The 20,700-nt window shown below is 44.6% G+C and overlaps 1 protein-coding gene across 11 annotated transcripts in view; it reads right to left on the bottom strand.

Annotated features, from left to right (window-relative positions):
- Window positions 1-20,700, bottom strand: part of atxn2 (ataxin 2) — a 33,881-nt gene that overhangs the window by 3,656 nt on the left and 9,525 nt on the right. For 2 of the 11 annotated variants that reach the window (XM_083784225.1, XM_083784229.1), the window contains exons 8-24: window positions 18,656-18,747; window positions 17,297-17,500; window positions 16,272-16,444; window positions 15,702-15,950; window positions 13,416-13,601; window positions 12,318-12,491; window positions 12,026-12,133; window positions 11,775-11,845; window positions 11,080-11,444; window positions 10,908-10,971; window positions 10,330-10,476; window positions 8,974-8,991; window positions 7,989-8,058; window positions 5,535-5,728; window positions 4,949-5,072; window positions 3,853-4,056; window positions 3,194-3,405 (exon numbers count right to left, since the gene is read on the bottom strand). In XM_083784225.1, the coding sequence (XP_083640351.1) occupies window positions 3,194-3,405; window positions 3,853-4,056; window positions 4,949-5,072; window positions 5,535-5,728; window positions 7,989-8,058; window positions 8,974-8,991; window positions 10,330-10,476; window positions 10,908-10,971; window positions 11,080-11,444; window positions 11,775-11,845; window positions 12,026-12,133; window positions 12,318-12,491; window positions 13,416-13,601; window positions 15,702-15,950; window positions 16,272-16,444; window positions 17,297-17,500; window positions 18,656-18,747 (2,655 nt within the window). The remainder of the gene's footprint in view (window positions 1-3,193; window positions 3,406-3,852; window positions 4,057-4,948; window positions 5,073-5,534; window positions 5,729-7,988; window positions 8,059-8,973; window positions 8,992-10,329; window positions 10,477-10,907; window positions 10,972-11,079; window positions 11,445-11,774; window positions 11,846-12,025; window positions 12,134-12,317; window positions 12,492-13,415; window positions 13,602-15,701; window positions 15,951-16,271; window positions 16,445-17,296; window positions 17,501-18,655; window positions 18,748-20,700) is intronic. The other 9 variants (XM_083784228.1, XM_083784231.1, XM_083784230.1 and 6 more) reach the window with 6 other exon arrangements.

Below are 20,700 nucleotides of genomic sequence, written 5' to 3'. Positions count from 1 at the left end.
TAACGATCGGTACACATAATCTCTACAATCGTGATCAAGACGAATCTGCCCGATTTTGCACATTTCATTATGATGAATGAATTGGCTTCCAAAGTTTGCAGGAGTGGCTCGTTTTTAACAAAATGCCTCAAATCATGTGGCCATTGTTCCCCTGGCGGAGGCCTGTGATTCCAGGAGTAAATCATTCTCTTTTTTCACGCAACACCATCGTACGAGAAAGTATTACAATAAATAGAATAACAAAATAAACAAATAAAAGAAAGCAAAAGTAGACTAGAAAAAGTGCCCTTCCGGGCACAGGTCTCCACCAGGTTATCCACAGATCCGTGCAGTTAGAGGTAAAAACACTTTTTGGCCAGTTATAGCGCCACCTTGAGGCTGAGTTGAAATTGTTCATGTGGCATTTCGTCCACGGCCTAGTGGGAATGTGGGTGCACAATTTCACGGAAATCACGCGATGTGTTCATGATTTGCAGCATTTTGTTTGAAACTGAGCACTCCTGTGAACTTTGGAAGCCAATCTTAACCAATCAGGATGGAGTCTGATAAATCTGAAAGACCCGTTTCGTTGAATGGCTCTAGAGAGACTGTGTACCAATTTGCGTGATGTTTGGACAAAATCTGTAGGTGTACTGTGCAAAAACTTGTTTTGCACAAAGCGGCCTCCTGGTGGCGCTATAACAGGCCGTTCTGGAAAGTTTGGGGCAGAGGTTCATGGTTGGCATCCAGGGAGTGTGTGTGCAAAATATGGCATCGAAAAACTTGTTTTGCACAAAGCGGCCTCCTGGTGGCGCTATAACAGGCCGTTCTGGAAAGTTTGGGGGCAGAGGTTCATGGTTGGCATCCAGGGAGTGTGTGTGCAAAATATGGCATCGACCGGGTTAACGGTGGCCGAGATTAGCTGTTCACGGACACACGGACACACACACACACACACACACACACACGCGGACGGACGGAGTGCAAAACATACTCTCCCCACATGCCTTCGGCCTGGTGGAGACAAAAATAGGGCTTACTGTAAGTGGTCAAACACAACAAAGCTTCAAAGCTCTCTCTCGCGCACACGCACACGCACACACACACACACACACACACACACACACACACCAGCTTAAAACCAATTAGTAAAAGCTGTTGTCATCAAGGTCCTGCAAATGTACAATTTAGGCATTTTCCACAGATTGGGAGCCGAGTGGAGAAGAGTCCATGACACCTTGACGATGGCCAAGGTGCATAGGGAAGGGAAGGAAAAAAATCATTACTATGTTCTGTATTGTTCTAGTTGACGAAATACAGTGAAACAAACTATCATTGAAACAAACTATACTAAATATTCCTGCTTTGTCCTACAATTTACAATTTAGGCATTTAGCAGATGCTCTTAATCCAGAGCGACTTATATTAAGCAAGAACAAAAAGCATGGGAATACATCACAAAAAAGCATTTATCATGAAACATGCGTAAGCTAAGAAAGTAACAGTGGAATATCTATATTATGAGACTATACATATAAACTATATATCTATACTACTATGCTATACATATGTACTATGGCGTGCTATGACTATATACAATGCAATTATAGTGCTGTCTACATAACATGCTATAAGTCTGTATCAAATGCTATCCAAGTCTACAGAAATGCTATCTAAGGGGGTAGGATAAGTGCTATGGGCCATGATGGAGTCTGAAAAGGTGGGTTTTCAGACTACGGCGGAAGATTGGGAGTGATGCTGCAGTTCTGACTGCAATGGGAAGTGCATTCCACAGTTTTGGAGCTTATATTCAACATGAGTTACAGTAGTAGCAGTGCACCAGGCTAGAAGTCAGTATCCCCCACACCCTCTTTGAAGTGAGGGGCGCCCCCTGTGGCTGCCACATGACTTCACGGGGGGCATTTACCTTCTCCTTTCTTTGTCTTTTTCTTGTGTCTTCTCTCCATCACTCGACTACTGCTCTGCTTCCATTTATCCTTTCTCTCTTGTTTATGTGGATCTTCAATCAGCTGCCCTTTATGCTCCTTCATCTGTCTCCTTCCTCCCTTCTCTCTCCTCATCTCATCCTCCACTGTCTACAATGCATACCTTTATATTCGGACACAAACAATAGATTTCTACTCGTATCGGGTTGGAGTCGATTAGCCTATAGCAATGCGATGATATTATTTTACCGTGGTATTTTAAAGTAAACCAAAGATCTGGTTCAAAACCAGGTAATGGATCTGGATCAACACTGGCTTCACATTCAGGCTGATCACTGTCACTTGGGCACAAATGTAGTGCTCGTTTCATATATTTGGGGTGCCTGGTGGACTCAACCAGTTAGTACAATAACCACATGCTCCTTGTGAGGACTTGTGGTCGAATCCAAGTCCTGGCACCTTATCTCATACTCCACGAGTAGATCATCAATTGCAGAGGAGCTTACATATTTCTATCACCAATAGCCTACCATTAGTTGTAAAATGGTAACCAACAGCTGTTCCAAACAAACTCGAAACTGGCCCCCGTAAAATCTGAATTGCCCACCCACCCCTGTTTCCCCTCAATGTATATGTTTCTTTTCCCTTTTTACCTCCTATGATGATTTATTTTTGACTATATAGTTGTGTATATTCGTACGTCTCTAAATGTTTTGATGAATTGAAAATGGTGGGCCCTATTGTAAACAAGTGTAATGCTTTATGGTGTCATCCACTCACAGCTAACAGTTATTGTATTGAGTTGTACTTGAAATGTACTGTAATTCTGCAAACTGTTAATAAATCAATCAATCAAAAAACAAGGCATTCGACTAACTAGTCAACCTTTCATCCCCATCCGTAACGCATACCATCCCTTTAACCTGAAGAGCTAGCATAGCAATGTTACCATTATTTACAATGGGGATGTTTGTAATCTAATGCCAAGATGGCGCTGCCATTTTAAGATGTTCCATAGAGCAGTGGTCCTTGAAGGGATTCCAGGTGGTTCCCGTCTAAATTATATGGAACGTGGAAACCAAATGGTCCCTATATGGACAAAATCAACCGTCCAAATCAACCAACGATGACAAAATATTCCAAGTCTTGAGGTCTGAGAGCGCTCAGCGTCATCAAATGACGGCCCGTGGGCTCAAATGCCGAATAAGTAATGGGCCTTGATGATATGAAAAGGGGCTGAAAAGCACCAGAGTGCTGGGTGTTCTCACCTGCTGCACATGTGCCATGTGGTTGGGGTTGTAACCGTGCTGCACCTGCTGGGGGTGGATGTAGACGGTCTGTTGGGCCGAGGGGAAGGAGGCCTGGGGAGACTGGGGGTTGGGCCCTGGCGTCATGGAGGGAGGCGTGGGCGCCAGGGCCGAATACATCTGCTGCTGCTGTGGCTGGTTGGCCATGTGGAGGGCCTGGGCTGCTGCCGCCGCTGTCACAGTCACACACACACACACACACACACACACACACACAGCTTGTAGAGATTCTGCTAGTTTCAAAAGATCTGTATACATTTGAAAACTTCAAATGGCACATATTCTGCATATTGAGTACTTTTACTTTTAGTACATTTTGGGCGGGAACCCCTTTTGGTGTTATGTTATGCTTTAGCTATTTGAAAATAGCAGATCTACAAGCTCATAGCGCGCCACCGAGTGGCACGCTACGAGCTTGTACGTAGGTCTGCTATTTTTGAAAAATCGAAGAGCGACTGACATAGAAGACATTTTTAGAATCTGATCTCGGGTCAGAATGGAAAACTGTCGGGATGGGATGTAGAAGACATTTTTTTTAATCTGATCTCAGGTCAAAATGCGTTAAAGAACCACCATTCTTCTGTGCGTTAGAATCTGATCTCAGGTCAGAATGTATTCACCTGCCGCGGCCTGTTGGTGCTGTTGGTGCTGCACGCCGGGGCTCTGGGCCGGGTGGTTGGGCGGGCCGCCGTGCTGCGGGGGCCCGCCCTGCTGACCTTGGCCTGTGGGCGTGGCCGAGGGCTGGGGGTGCTGCGGGTGCTGCGGGTGGGGGTGCAGGGTGGCACTGGGGTGTTGGTACTGCTGGGGCATCGGCCCTGCAGACACTGGGACGGGAGAAGGAGAGACGGGGTTGGAGAGGACAGACGAGCGTCGTTTGCGGTTATGACATTAGGAGCAATGCTGTTGTGCAGGACTTTTATTGTTACCCATTTAGGCCTGAGCTCAACATTTAAAAACATTCTTCTAAATCCTCCAGTTTTCTGAAATAAATAGTTTCACGATTTAAAAAAAATAGCAGATCTACAACAGATCTACATAGCGCACCACCGAGATGCGCGCTATGAGCTTGTAGATCTGCTATTTTGCACTAGCTAAAATATAACAAAAGGGGTTCCCGCCCAGAATGGGTTAAACGGTTATTCTTTGTCCAGCACCAGCAACAAACTGGATGTGTGCAACACACTTCTGAACTGGTTATGCGGCAAGCAATTAACCATATTATGTGGTGTCAAATTGACATTGCAGTGCATATCGTGAGCCTTCTCAGCCTTCTGGACATGTAGAAAACTGTAGCGTCTGGGTCTGAACACAAGGCTGTGCAGCTGGATACTCAACCTCCTGATAAGACAGACGTCAGGTGGCTGGTATGGCAGCTGCACAGACCTCAACCGCAAAGCAATGCAGAGAGTTGTGCGGACAGCCGAACCCCCCCCCCCCCTCCCCCCCCCCATCGAAGCCCTGTATGACGATCGTTGCGTCAGCAAAGCTCGTGAAATTATGAAGGACCGCAGACCGTTTGAGATCTCAAAGCCACTGGAAATAGACTGCAAAAAAAAAGCTTCTTTCCCCCAAACGATCAGATGCATGATTGAACTGATAAGAATCAGAGTGAAACGGGGCAAAGGAAAAGGCTGGTGATTCATGTTTATTATGTTCACATTTAAATACATGTACCGGCAGAGGAGGATCCACACACACACACACACAGTGACCTACCATACATGGTGTGTGTCTGCTCTGGGTACTGTTGTGTGGAGGACGACACGAGGCCGGGCTGGCCGTGTTGTGGCGGGGCCATCATCCTACTGCCCTGCATCACTGGACTGAACACATGCTGTGCCTAAAGGAACACACACACACACACACACACACACACAAGTATATGTAAAGCATGAGTTAGACACGGCCGCAATCCTGGTTCACTCTCTCATCACCCACCAGAATTGCGGGACAAAGGCACAAATTAAATCCGAAATGTGGATGGCAGAAAACCCACCAAGGACAGCGATTTTTAGAAGAAGAGTTATGACCGTTTGAAAATCTTCCCTTCCACTGCTGTGCACTGAGAATATAGTATGCAATCCCATAGTTGGAACGGTGGGGCGTTGCTATGGGAACCGGACCAATGTTAAAGGCTTCGTACATATATATATATATATACAGACTTGGGATATGACGCCACCTAGCGTCGACGTACGTATATACGGACTTGGGAAAGAAAGAATTAAAAGGTTTTCCACTTCCCAGCAGTAGTCATTTTTTTTAAAATATATATTAAAATAAATATAAAAAGCTGAAATACCTGTGATTGGTAATGTGGCATCTGCTGGACCAGTTGCTGACTGGTGAACTGCTGTGGACTACAGGTGAAGTACTGGGTAGAATAAGCAGGGCTCTGTGCTACGATGGGAGGCCCTGCTGCCGAGGCCGGGTGCATCATGGTGGGAGCTCCTTGGGGATGGTGCTGGTCTGATCTCTGCTGGGGCATGTTGGGCACTGGAGTTCACACGCAGGAGATGACGCCACGTTAACACATTGAGTACGCCGACTGCCTTCAAAATATAGGCTATAGAATACCGGAGGTGTCTGATCGCTTTTACTTTGAAAGCCATGAACCGGAAACACTTTCCTAAAAAAGTTGACTTTACAAAGTGACCTCAACATCCCCGATCATCTTAATATATTGTTTTACGCTCCAAAAAGCGTTCATATTTTGCGGGAGAGACGGATGAGGAGCAGAAAATAAGCGCCAGCATATCGCTCTATTCATCACCACGGAGAGCGCCCTGGATTAGGAGCTACGAGTCATTCTTTCCGTCTCGCTAACGTGGGAGTCAATAATAAGCTAATAGTTGCACTGAGCGTTAGCATACGGCAAGCGAAAAGCGAAATGCCAAAAAAATAAATAGGAAAAATTCTGAATATTAATATCTCGCCCCGCATCGCTGGGATGTCGCTAGGACGTCCTCAGACGTCCTTAGAACTCTACGTTCGGTATCCTATGACGTTCTCAGGCGTCCTACGTGCTGTAAGTGTTAAGGAAGCAAAAAGACTCTTTCAACCCATTGACCCAATTAACCCATTCAGGCCTGACCTCAAAATAAATAAATAAAAACTTTTTCTAAATCATGACAATTTTCTGAAAGATTTGAGGCACATTTTAACGATTTAAAAAAAATAGCAAACCTACAAGTTAGATCTGCTATTTTTCAATAGCTAAATTACAACATAATGTTTAAAACACCAAAAGGGGTTCCCGCCCAAAATGGGTTAAGACCTGAGACCAAGTTCTACAAAGGTATTCTGAATCAGGACAGTTTTCTGTCATCCGTTATGTTTCAGTTGTCGTTTCAGTTGTTGACCCCCCAAAAAAATATGTGAAATTGGCCACGGACCCCATCTCAAAATATGTTGTTTCAGGGACCTCCCAGAAGCAAAGGTTTGAAGGTTTGAATAAAAAAAAATGTGAAAGAATACAAAAAATGTGCACCCGTTTTCACGATTTGTCAAAAATAGCTGATCTACAAGCTCGTAGTGCAGCACTCGGTGCCATGCTATGAGCTTGTAGACTTTTTACAGCTAGAGTTTAAAATTATGGTTAAAGTGGTTCACAGATATAAGGCGACACAGATGCATTCAGGTTCAAATGGGTTAATGAAGCAAAAAGAGTAACATATTAAGTCAAGACCTGACGGCCAAGCTACACCAGGCAATTTTGCGTGAGTGCGCATGCGTTTACTGCGCGCGTACAGTGCGTTTGGATAGGACCAATATATGTCAATGATAACAGCTACACCAGACGCACGGATACCGCGGGCCATCCTACACTTGCGCTAAAAATAGGATCGGTTCTAAAAAATGTACGTGCGTATGCCCCCATGCACGCGTATCTATATATCCTCCCGGAAGGTCCCGCACAAATCTGCCGCGCGCCACAGATCTGGTGTAGCCGGGGCATTTCGCACGCATACTTTGTGCGCGCAGTGCGCTTACGTCAAACGCACACATGCCCGGTGTAGCTTGGCCGTGAGGCCGATTCTACAAATGCCTTCGAAAACAGCAGTTTGTACTCTTTTTTTCAAAAATGTTCAAAATGTATAGCTAATGCTAAAATCTAAAATTACACAGATACTTTCCTGGTTTTAATGGGTTAAAGAAAAAAAGAGAAGTGGAATAGAGGTAGAGACAGAATGAACAAGAGAGCAAGAATGATCAGTAGAGAAAGAAAATATATCGTTGCTGTCGGGAGGAAACAAACTACGGTAACTCCATTTTTGAGGTCTTTGATTTTTTGGTTTTGCATAAATCAGTGCTGAATTGGACACCCTTTAAGTCTGTGTGTCGTTTTGAAAAGTATTAAAAAGCACTTCGGACAAAAACTCTCAACTCTAATTGGCCCCTAAACTGTCTGCTAAAGCAGATAACTCCACCACCTCTCCCCCTCTCATGCAAGTAATTGACAATATATAAAGTCACAACACTAACTTTGATGAGGCAGTATTGCATCGTTTTAAATGTTATAATATATATATTTTTTTGGAGTTAGGTTGTTTCTTCCTGACAGCAGAGATATACAAGATCGAATTGTAAAGCTCACAATTGCGTCACATTGTGACGCTGTAAAGCTCACAATTGCGTCACATTGTGACGCTTTGCGAGCTTATAGATTTTTCGATGTGTGACACCTGTGTACAATTAAGTGTAAATCAGGCTTAAGGGAAAGACAGGAAGAACAGAGATTAGTGGCTGTTCTCACCTTTACCTGGTCTGTAGGGTTTAGACTGGCTGACAGTCATATGAGGCATCTGAACGTGGTACATCGGAGACTGGAGGGCGACGGTGGGCCACAGAGGAAATAAAACAGGAGCAACATTTAAGTGTCATTGAACGGCTTCCTTCCTGCCATTCAGAGTCACACCGAGCTCTAGGACTCGATTTCAGACGCATGAATTGAGCTTATCCTTGAATAAAGTTCAGTTTATGTTCAATCCATGCGTGTGAAACTAGCCTTTTGAGCCCTGCCTTGGTAGCGGACCACCTGGCATACCAAATGACACACACACACACACACACACACACTAATAACAGCATGCCTCGTGGACTAGGATAATGAGCCCACCAATGTGTGAGAAAGTTGCACTGCTCCGTTACCGGACGCCTCATGCATTCTGTAATAGCCAACTGGGATATGTAGTTTGACTAGGTACCACCGCTTGAAAGATGGTCTCCATCATTCATTCCTGTGATTTATAAACTTGAGCCATGCGAGTCTAAGCATACAAAATAAACATGAACCTAATAATTTACAACAGCATAGAATAACAACAACAATAACAAAGGGCCTCCAAGTCTCCATTAGCTGGGGAAAAAAAGAAAGTTATCCTCTAAACAATAGTATTAAAGGTCCTAAGTTCCTAACCATGAAGACAGTTGTAAAGGAATTGCAATAAGAAGTTGGCAAACCAACATCTGATGAGCATTTAAGCCCGATTTATCATTGGTTGCACATCCTATCTCACACAAAAAATAGCAGATCTATATTAAGTTCACAAGCGTAGACACGTTTTGAGCTTGTAAATTGGCTATTCTCCGTGTGAGACTCTGGTGTACAACGAAGTATAAATCAGGCATTGTTCATCAAGCAAGCAAAAACATTTCAGTACTGGTTGAGAGAAAAAGTATAATAGTAAAACGTACAAAAAAAAAGAAGAAAAATAGAAATCTTAGAAAATGTCACAAACCTTCCAGATTATGCTTTTCTAATGGAGAGAGAGAGGGGAGGAGAGGGAGAAAGGGGAAAAAAAGAACCATTCTTTAGTTGGTCAACAAATTCTTTTTTTTTTCTTGGCGAGTGATGTTGGATCACCAAGTACTTCTTAAAGCAACTTGTAAAAGTGTATAAAAATATTTGAAACGTGTTATCTGACTGCATAATATGAATTGACATACAGTATCATATTATAAAAAAATAAATGAAAAGAATACAGTATAAACATTACGTTGTCTTTGGTGTAACATATGGTGTTTAGACCAGTCTCATCTAGTGATGTCTGACAGATCAAAGAGGAGGAAGGAATGGAAAGGCATGATAGATGTGCATGGCCTGACACACGCACGTTTATCTGTACACACTACACACACACACACATTTATTTATCTGTACACATATATGAGAGCACGCGCACACACACACACACACACACACACACACACACACACACACGCGATTAATTGCACAAAATGGGGGCTGAACAAAGAGAATAATGGATCAATGAGAGAATAATCTAGTAATGGCGGCGAGATTAAAATGAATGACAAAACAGAAATGATTAATAATAAGTGATGAGAGAATCAACAGGAACAATGTTTTTCAATGTTCAGAATGCTGACAGGTGAACTCCTTCCACAGCAGATCAACCAGGTTTCAATCAAATTGGACCCAAATTGAAGGCAACACTAATATGTTTCAGGGATGCAGGGATGGTCTTTAGATGAGTCCCAGGGACATTTGAGTCCCACTTCAACGACGTTGGTGTCATATTTTGCCATTTTTACACATTGCAGCATTTAACTCCCATTTCATTTTATATGGTTATAATGTGGTTATATTCATTTAGAAAACAGAAGAAGAAATGATTATTATAACTAAAGCTAGCGAGATAAACTAGAATAAAAAACAGTACAGTAGTACATCCCGTGGATGCAGAGGTTGTTGTTTTATTGCGTTTAACTATAAACTGCGTTTTGGGATGCAAAATGCACCCAATTTTAATCTCTGCACTATACAGCCATGTTGGTACTAAACCATTGTGTGAAGTTAGTCATTCGACTGGAAGGGTCCCCAAATGAAGGCAGTACAGCAATGAAAAGAAGAGGTTAATGTATGGATGAAGGACATGGCATAATACGAGCTGTTGGTGATGGCCGTGTGAATAAAACAAAAAAGAACAAGAGGACAGACATGGAAGCATGCTGGGAGACTGCACAGCAGCAGGTAAGAGTTTGTCATGAATATCATCGCTGTCAGAGAGAAACCTTGTGTTGCCATATTTCATATTTTTATGCAATTCAGCATACTGTGTGTGTGAGTGTCTCACCTGTACTCCTGGGCTGACGGGTGTTAGAGGGTACATCTGCGGGAAGCACACCGTCTGGCCATAGACAGTCTGGGGCTGTTGGACCACGATGGAGGGGCTGGGCTGGCCCTGGGGCCTCGGGGGAGTAGGGGTGTTAGAAGGCTTCGGCTGGTGAGGGAACCCCAAACAGAAGAGAGTCAAACACAAACAGCCACTTAACCCCAATACAGTATACTTATGTTATTGATAAATAGATGGGAGCTTCAACTATCAACTATTTTGTTAAATATTTAAAAAGAAATCACACCCGTGTGAACTGAGTGGTGCACTCTCTCTCTCTCTGTTTCTGGCACAACAGCGCCCCTACTGGTACTAATAGTCATACTGGTGCTCATTAACGTCACATAGGCGGACGGACACAGACATTGCTGTTCCTTGGAGTGGTTGCACCACTCAAAAAAATATTTTAAAAGCAATGTATGACATACATGACATGCCCATAATAGAAACACCAGTGTTTATAAATCATTTCGATTAAACTTGGTAACGTTGTCTCTTGTTTTGAAATGGCGTCGCGGTGGCGGCAGGGTCAGACTGACCTGTGCGTTGAATCTGGGCTTGAACTCGTTGGCGTTGGGGTTCAAGGTCGACTTCCTCACTTGACTGCAGGAGGGGAGAAAGAGCCAGAGACAGATGGTGGAACGTTAACGTGTTGATAACATCCACAGCCTATTCTCCCTGATCCCATCAGTCATCCATTCTTTAACTCACTCTTGCACGGGCTCCTTCTTCTCGTCCTTGTCCTCGGGGGGCTTGGGCCCACCGAACATGGGCGTGGCCGTTGTCTGGGAGCCTTGTGACGTCACGTCGGGGCCCGGCCTCTTCTGGTCCGGCGCCGCGGGAGAGGGGGAGGGCGCTGCGGGGCTGCCCGGCTTACTGCCGTTGGCCGCCGCAGGGGTGGTGGCCGGGGTGGGGGCACCCGCTGGCACCGCCACCACGACCCCCTCCTCACCGCCCTCCGGCCCCGCCCCAGAGGCCTTGTCCAGCGGAAGGTCCTTGGGCTTGTCTCCGGGATCTCTGGGAGGCTTGGTCATCATCTGGTCAAAGACAGGGTCTGGGTTGGAGCTTGACTGCAACTGAACGGAGGGAGACGGGAGGAGGAGAGCTTGTATTCCCTTACTTATGAGATTGTTAATAGAAAGATCACAAGATCTTCTGCAAACTACATGCTTCAAATGAGCCATTAACCTTTTAAACCCCATATACTTTCTCGATAACCCCCCAGGGTTCTGTGCTCGGTCCCCTCCTCTTTTCCCTCTTCCCTCAATACCAAGTCGCTGAAAATAGTCTATCTACAAGCTCAGAAATGTTGCAAGCTTGTAGATCTGCAATTTTCCTATTATATGTCCAGAGTGTAGGGATGCTAGAGTTCATATGATTAAAGAAAATGGGAGCATTCAACTTACCCTAAAATCTACACTAAATTTCTTTAAATTGTCTATTTGTTTTCTGTGGTCGGGTGCCATGGAAGGAGGTCCTGCAAAGTGGGAGAGAAGAAGCCATATCACAATATTTTAAAATATCACATTGAGTTTATTGTAATGGATAATGGATAGTAATGGATAAAACATATGTGCCACACAGAAGGCTACTTCTCCAGAATCATAACGATGAAGCTCTCACTCCCAGGCATGGCTGTAAGAGACAAAACCGTTACCTTTGCAAGCTGGTCTAGCGATACTAGCGGAGCTGTCCAGGGGCTTGACATTCTCCTTGTTGGCTGTAGGAGATGTCTGCCTTGTCTCCTGGATGCGACACTCTTTCGCTGTAGGGACCGGGATAAAAAAAAGAAAGAAGAAGAGGAGAATTGGGTCACTCTGGATATTGTCCAAAGGGACATTGTACTCTATGGGTATAGCTTTGATGGGTGCATTTATGGAGCCACAACGCATGTTGCCTGTTCCCTATGTGAACACATAGGTCCACATTATAGCCAACAACAAAGCTACCTTCAGCTGAACTAGTGGCAACCATGTTGGGGCTAGCAGCAGTGGGCGAGGAGGCCGACGTCGGTGAGGTAAGCACTTCCACAGGAGCCGTCCCCGTCTGAGGGGGCAGAATGGAAGAGGTGCTAGGAGAGGCTCCACCCATGCTGTTCTGACGAGGGGAGCGAGGTCTGTGTGCTGCAGAGGGATAGGGAGAAGGAAGACTTTTCTGATGACCGTCATGGCTACTTACTCATATACCTAAAACATTAAGACCTGAGGCAGATTCTAAAAATCAAGAAATCTTCTAAATCCTAACAGTTTTCCTGAAAATCACATACTATCACATGCTATATCAGTGGTAGTGCTCAAAACCTTTCCATGTCAATGGCCCCTAAAATTATATGAATTTTGACCATCTAAAAATATTTTGTTCCAGCGACCCCCAAAAGCAAATATATACTGTATTAGAGTTAAAAAATGTTCGTTAAAAGTAACACTCCTTCACACCTGCATAACAAGTAACGACCCATCTTGAAAGGGGCTGTGTCCACAGAAAATGTAATTTGGAGCAGAGGAGCGCTTTGGATACGACATCCTTACTAAGCAAGTTGAACAATGCCATGCTCGGACGACGTAACACTCCGACATAGAAGATGGCAACATTCCCCTGAACTTGAATCATTTGGTTGAGAAAGGGAGCTTGGGATAATATTCTAGTCTATTGGAAGCTGTGGTAAGGTTGTGCTGAGCTATGCTTCCAACCACATCATGACTCATGAGCAAACTGAAGGGTCAAACCTGTCTCATTAACTTTCACTCATCAGCGCCTGCTGCTCAGTGCTCACCACTGTATACACGATTATAAAGTCAATGAGTTTCATTGACTTCTCTCTCTCTCTCATTAGCAGGCAACAGTGCAGCACTATCCCTCTCTACGTTTCTGGCACAACAGCGCCCCTACTGGTACTCAGTCATATACTGGTGCTCTGGTGATCAGTAACCAACACATAGGCACATAGGTGAACACGGACATTGCTGTTCCTTGGAGTGGTTGCACCACTCAACAAACAGGGGTGGGGTGGAGGGATGAAGGGAAGAAATTGTGACCCTAACGTGTACCTCCACTAACTACTGATGACCATGTTCCTCCAGAGGAGCTATTCCTGGTCGGCGGATTGACCGGAACCTCTCCTGGGGCATTGTGGGAGATGAAGTCCACTCCTGGAGGGACTCCTGTGGTCCGGCACGGGGGCACTCTGTGGGCGCGGGGTGTCCGCTGGGACTTTGGGGACATTCTGGGGGGACCTGCAGAGGAGGAAGACGAAGAGAGAGAAAGCCAGAAAGACCCGCGGGGAGGGAGAGACATTAATATACTGACGGCAGGTAGAATAACTTCTATTATTCATTGCCATCCTTCCACCTTTGGGGTGTTTCCTTGTGTCTTACAAACTGCTGAGATGTGACGCTCACATGAGCTGCTCCATATGGCTTTAGAGGGCTCACCGTGAAGCAGTGCCAACTGTGACAAGCATGTGAGTGGAACACACTACAGACAACCCCATAGTACTACACACAACACTGGTTCACACCACGAGCAGGGGGACAAGGAGGTGAGGGATGAGAAAGAAAGACATGAGCGAGAGAGCCAGAGAGACAGAGAGAGATGAGAGAAATTGTTGTTGGTGAGAGAAAGAGCCATGGCAGAGATGTGAAAGTCCAAATTTAAAGCGTTGCCAGTGTTTAGTGAAGTCTGTGCCAATAAAGCCTAGCAGTGTCTGTTTGACAGCCCAGTGCAAAACTGATGTGTGGCAAAGAACTAGTTGAGTAGGTTCAAATATTTGGGGAGATCTGTGAGGAGCCATTGATTAAAACATAGAAATGTTGAGTTCACTTTTGAAGACGCATTCGGGCCTCTGCTAAATCAAAGTGAAAACAGCTCATACCATAAAGCATTAGTCATCTCTTTGGGTAAACCTCAACCAGATCTTTTGCAAACACTGATAAACCTGCTCCAGTCAAAACAGTGTAAATTATCTCCCTGTGTTCCATTCTGATTTCTCAGAAAGGTTTCTACATTCCTTTTGAAGCCAAATACAACACAGGGATGCTTGCTACCGTTATTGTGAGAACTTCCTAATGTTCACGTTGTCTTGACCAAATCATCTCAATGAACATTCTACTTGGCATGAGTTGCAAACTTGCAACTACTAGGACTGCCTTTCTTTCAATGGAATACATATTTTTAGACAGATGGTACCGAATGCTCTTATTTAAACTCATGCTTTATTGCCACAAATTCCTCACTATAACTCAAGGGTGTAACTACCAGAGGGGTCCAATCTGGCCAATGGGATGATTTGGAGGGGGAAATAAATAAGTATTCATTCATTAAAATATTCATACCCAATTATTATTTATCTGTGCGTGGCCTGTCACTGCTAAGCTGGCAAAGCTGCCATTGTGTGAATGTGGAAAACGGGGTCAGCACCACCCAATGTGTATAAGCATCTACCGAGAACGGCCCACTGAAATAGTCTCACCTCTGTGCGCGAGTGCTGCACTGCACTGAAGAACCAGGGACCTTGCAGAAGATTTTATTAATTTATTGCCTTCTCGATAACTGACATGACTCATGAATCTCAATTGGGAAAATGCATTTGTGTACTGATGCATCTTTGCTTGTATCGAGGCCCTATGTAGCAAAAGCCATGGACAATGCCAATGTAGGCATCAAAACGGTTCATTTATTACAATGGACTAAACCCATATAATATGACGCTCTTTTGACTGTAAATATTTTACAAGGCTTACCCTGCCACTCTGGTTGAGCAGGGGGCCTGTACTCAACTGTTACTTCCAATTAGACTACATATGAAAATGGAGCCTTTCGTGTCGTTATAGACAGTGGTTGAATAGGGCAGGTACTTACTGGTACCAGTTCTGCTGACTTTTGATGTTTCAACAGTGCGGGTGGAATTACACACATGTATGAAATGAAAATAAAATATATAGTAAGAGACATTCCTGTTCAGTTCTAGACCTGAAATCAGAAGCCTAAGAATGAAGAACTTTATTTTTGTTTGAGGGAGCCATTAGGAAAGTAATCTGGACCGCAAAAAGTCGCAAGATGACCAATCCTGCCTACAAACTAAATTTAGTTTCGACACCCCTGCTTTAACCTATAGTGGCAACTTCAGCCTATGTGCTGTTGCACACCAAACAAACAAGAATATAACATTATATATATATATACTGTGTATGAAAATTTTCGATTCAACTTAAGCCAACTCAAAGAATCTTAAACCATTTCAGATAAATATAGGGCTCATCGTGATCTTTTCAAATATTACAACATGTCTTCAACTAGTGCTTTCGTCCGCGTCTACTCCACACTCTCGTGGGTACCTTCCGAGGACATGCGTTTGGGCAGGGTGGAGGCTGGCGACGTGGGCCCGTGGTGGGGGGCCGCAGAAGACGAGGAGGGGTAGGAGGGGTAGGAAGGATGGGAGGGAGGTCTGGAAGGTCGAGAGGGGGGTCTGGAGGGGGGCTTGGTGGGCGTGGCCGCCCTGGGAGGCAAGGAGGAGGGGCCAGACTGGTAGCGAGAGGGGGGTCGGGAGGAGGGAGATGGACAGGGCGAGGGCCAGTGGGATGAACCTATGAGGAGGGTACAAAATGATAAAGGATAACAGACAGAAAATGAGAAAAAAACAAATCAAATCAAGGCCATAATTAAAAGGAGAAATGAGAAGGGGGCTAAACAGAAGAGAAAGACATGGCAGGTATGAAATAATGATATATGTAAGGAAACAATATAATACATAAAATGACGTGGAATCAGCAACAATAAATCTCCTTGAATATCCGCCAAGCTCACTTCTGTTATGACATCGTCTAACAAGGAGATGTGAGGTTGACCACACAATGACACATGAAAACATTAGAACTGTTTGGGTTGCATAATGTAAAACCCCCTACCTCCATTCACTACCCTCTGGTCGGCCCCAGAGCTGGGGCTGTAGTCATGAGGTCCTGGTCGGGGAGTCTGTGGTCCGGTGGAACTCTGAACCAGACGGGGTGAATTCTGACGTCCCGCCCCCCAGGACATAGCTTCTCTGTTCCTCTGGCTGGGGGGAATGTACTTGTTTTCTCTATATACATAAACAAAGACATGCCACAGGGAAAACTGGTTAGATAACCATGTACACGTCACCAGTTCTCTTAATAAAGGGGTTGGATTTGATTTGGTTCGAGACTGTTCAGAGCAATATTATATCAAAATCTGCGTCTGTTGTTTTTAAATGTGAAGCACGATGAGTTGTGGAGAACGGTATTTGCTCCCCTGTATGCCCATTGCCCAGTGTGTATTGTGGAAGTGAAAATAAAACCGATTCTGAAAAGGACTAAGGAGAGATTTTATAGCAAACACATATTCCTCCTTGAAAAACAAATGTAATTCCTGTGCACAGGTACAGTGTTCGAATGATATACCATGTCGTTACTTAGGCACAACCTGGTCCCTGGCAACCACCAGCCACCACTTTCCAAACATCACGCGACATTCCTCTCTGTTCATATACAATACTTACTAAGCAAGGCCAGCTTGAAATGAAAATCAAATAAAATGTGGAATTACAATATTTATGGCCCAAACAGCAAAATATTGTATGCCCGAAGGGTGTCTTCTTTTTATTGGGAGACCTTGTTGTTCAACCAGTGTTTTTCCTAGCTCAAAATGGGCCTTTGGGGAGTTTGACAGAATCAGAAATACAATTTCCTGTTATTTCTGATCATATAAAGTGCCTATTAATGCTTGAGAAAACCCGCGACACGCTGTCAGGCACCTAGGATTAGCAGTCTAGGTGCCTTGACTGCCACGTTTTCTCTACAGACCGTTGTCGTCGAAATGTGGCCTCAGTCTTGTGTATGCCGTATGTGTGTGACACTGAGTATGATCTGCTGTCAAGTGTGTGTGTGTGTGTGTGAGTGTGTGCTGGTCTCACCTGCTGAGCGTGTGCGTGTCCCTGTCCCTGTCCCCCCTCTCCCCCCGCACCACGGCTGTGTATTTGTCCTCCTCGGAGCGCTCGTCGTTCTCCAGGGCCACGCGGGCCTTGTAGGTGGCGCTGGCCTCAATCTCCTCGGCCAGCTGGGCAGCACGTGCCTCTCTCTTCAGGAACTCTTCGGAGTTGTCCCGCTCCAAGGGAACTCTAAGAAAAGAAGCGCAAAGTAGATTTAAAAAGAGAGGGGGGGGGGGGGCATTATAAGCTTTCATTTCAAAGTGATGAATTTCACCTCCTACTGTATGAGTCCAGACAATATTACAAGTAAGACGCGCAAACGCGTGAAGCGAACGCAGCTCGTGTGTGTGTGGTTGTGTGTGTGTGTGTGTGTGTGTGTGCTACAGCTGCGCCCTGTGTGTGTGTGTGTGTGTGTGTGTGTGTGTGTGTGTGTGTGCTACAGCTGCGCCCTCTGGTGGCGGGCCGGTGGTGTAACAGCGTGACACACACACACACACACACACACACAGACATTCAGCCCTTGCTGTCATAGTAAGTGGCTCACTGCGTTCGCAAAAACACATTTAGGGCACATTTAGGACACAAAAAACTGAAAACAATGGAACTAAAAACAGGAAAACTAGAATCCCTATTAAACATGTGGTGGTTGATCATCTAAATACAGCAATCATGGGAAAACAAGAAAATAAATTATCTTGAGGACGGTGACCCACAGGAAGGGGGCCCCGGATTCATAGTTTAAGAAACAAAACGACTTCCTGTGCATACTAGGCATATTCTGAATTCTGACCCAGTAATCTTTAATACAGACATTTAGTGCTCTGACTCATCTCTACATCACTGAGAACTAGCCAAAAATGTTATGTGCACCCCTGGCCATAAGCTTATGTCCTCAACACAATGTAGGCATTGGTAGAATAAATGCTGAGCTTCTGTGCAAACAAAGAACAAACATCAGAGCAAACAGAAAGTCGCTGTAGAAACATTATGAGAAAAGAGGATACACGTTACCATTATATTGGCCAATGGATAGAATGTAGCTATTCACAACTCACTTCTAATGAGCGCAACAAGTTTTGTCAAATACAACATTTTTAATAGGTGATTCTGAATATTTTAATCAGAAACTTTTAATCAATGTTCAATTGTCTCACTATTCCAGCTGTACGTCCTCCTTTGATTGTTTTGTTGTCTCTGCCTAGAGATACAAGGGCTAGGCTACAAAAAACACAGGTGGTCACACGTGGACTGAACAGCCCAATCTCTAAGCAATCAAATCGTCTCATCAAGTTGAAAACACAGGACTTGGTGACAAAAATCTATCACATGGTTACTCAGACTTACGTATATGTAGACAAGCTGCTGTCATATGTAGACAGGACTCCGTACTTCTCCTCGTTGTATTTGAACATATCATTGGGGTCCCACCCGTTAGACTAACGTGAGAGAGAGAGAGGAAGAAAGAAAGAGTCAGAGACTGTGAAATGATGCATAGGTGATACATGAGTATGAGTAGCATGCTGTGTGTGTTAACACCTTGAGGGCTTTAAATTGTTTAATCAAACGATAGACCCTGCTTAATACGCTATACCCGACATTTGTTTTATGTGTTTAATTCGCCGTTTTTTTTATAATTAAAAATAAACTCCGTCTTTGCCGCGGACCTGGCGACGAGACCTTCATGTTATGATGACGAAACCGGAAATCAACCCATGCACTGGGCTGCTAGGGCTTCTGGGAAATTGAGGCCGGTGAACGAGGGGAGAGAGACAATCTTGGCTCACTTTGCTCTTTTTTATTTATTTATTTTATCCCACGATTTTGTAACCCATTTTCACCACTGAAAACACGGCTCACTTTGCTCTTTGTCTGTGACCCGGATCAAGGAAGTGGCTTTTTTGTCGGCTCAATAACAAATGCTGGGAGTGTTTACTAACGGATTTTCACAGATCAAAAGCGCGAATACTTCGGCGTATGCTGCAAAGGTAATAACACAATCTCGGCAGCGTAGAATATTTGATTAAAATGCGGGTAAAGCGTGATAAGCAGTAGAACCTGTTAAGGTTGGGCGGTTTTGCTAAATTTAAAACCCCGTTTTACAATGACCAAAACACTGCAGTTTCCGGTTTTACCGTCTAATTAATTTTAACGTGGCCATGCGTTGTCATTATTTCATTTTGTTAATCAGAGACTGCTATTACAGTCTATCGCCACAAGATGGCCCCTTTCGCTATTGTAATGTATCGTCAGTCATGTGCCTGTCTCGTCACTCTCTGCCTACCCTACTGTATTGAGCCCCCAGGCTCAGGCAAACAGCGTTGCCTGGCTGCCTGCTCCGAGTCTGACAGTCTGACTCTGATCTATCATCCACTCGTAGATCTCAGTGATTATTTTACCCATTACATTAGTATCTTATGATGCGACAGAAACAAACGAGTCATGAACGCATCCATAAACAACGCGCGACGACTCAACGACGCGCTGTAAGCTTGTAGATCGGCTATTTTCTGCACACGCTCCGCAGTACGGCGACGTATAATTAATTCTAGATTGGAAGTGGAGGCGCAGCTGTACAACTCGCATCAATTATTTCAGCACGATCCACTGAGTTTAGTAGTTTATGCCTGACAGAGAGTGGGCCAGTTGCTGATAGGAATATTTTGGCAATGCTGAGCTGCAACAAATCTGTTCCACAGCATAGCTGTTTCATAGCGATTCACAGCAATGATTCCGTGGCACATGATTTTGTGACTTGACGTAAACCACACAGCATACAGCACACACACACACGGCTAGCTTATCCCATTTTGGGTGGGAACCCCTTTTGGTGCTTTAAACATTATGTTATAATTTAGCTATTGAAAAATAGCAGATCTACAAGCTCATAGCGCGCCACCGAGTGGCACGCTACGAGCTTGTAGGTCTGCTATTTTAGAAAAATCGTTAAAATGTGACTCAAATCTTTCCGAAAATTGTCATGATTTAGAAAACATTTATTTAAAATTTCGACGTCAGGCCTGAATGGGTTAATATTTAGCGCTTGTCGTGTGCCGCTTGGCTTCAGCGTTGCCCGTCATGGTGCACGTTCATTTTCTTCTCACTCCGCTCGACCAGAGAAGGGCGAGGCGGGCGGGGGAGAAACACGTCAACTGGCACAAGAATTTAGTCAGACACGGACAGACGGACGGATGGATCATGGAAACTAGCGATGCTGCCATGCTCTACTGCTTCCGTAAACAATAACCAACCAACGCTCATGTCAGGTGAAACGATTTGGCCGGTTTTGACGGACGAAACCTTAATGATACAATTAAACCGTATCAAACCGTGAAACCAAAATACCGCCCAACCTTAGTGTGTGTGTGTGTGTGTGTGTTTCTACATTTTCT

This window comes from Protomyctophum parallelum (assembly GCF_964188405.1).
Source record: "Protomyctophum parallelum genome assembly, chromosome: 15".
Classification (NCBI taxonomy): Eukaryota; Metazoa; Chordata; class Actinopteri; order Myctophiformes; family Myctophidae; genus Protomyctophum; species Protomyctophum parallelum.
Note: the sequence above shows the minus strand (reverse complement) of the source record. Positions and strands in the feature narration are given on the sequence as shown.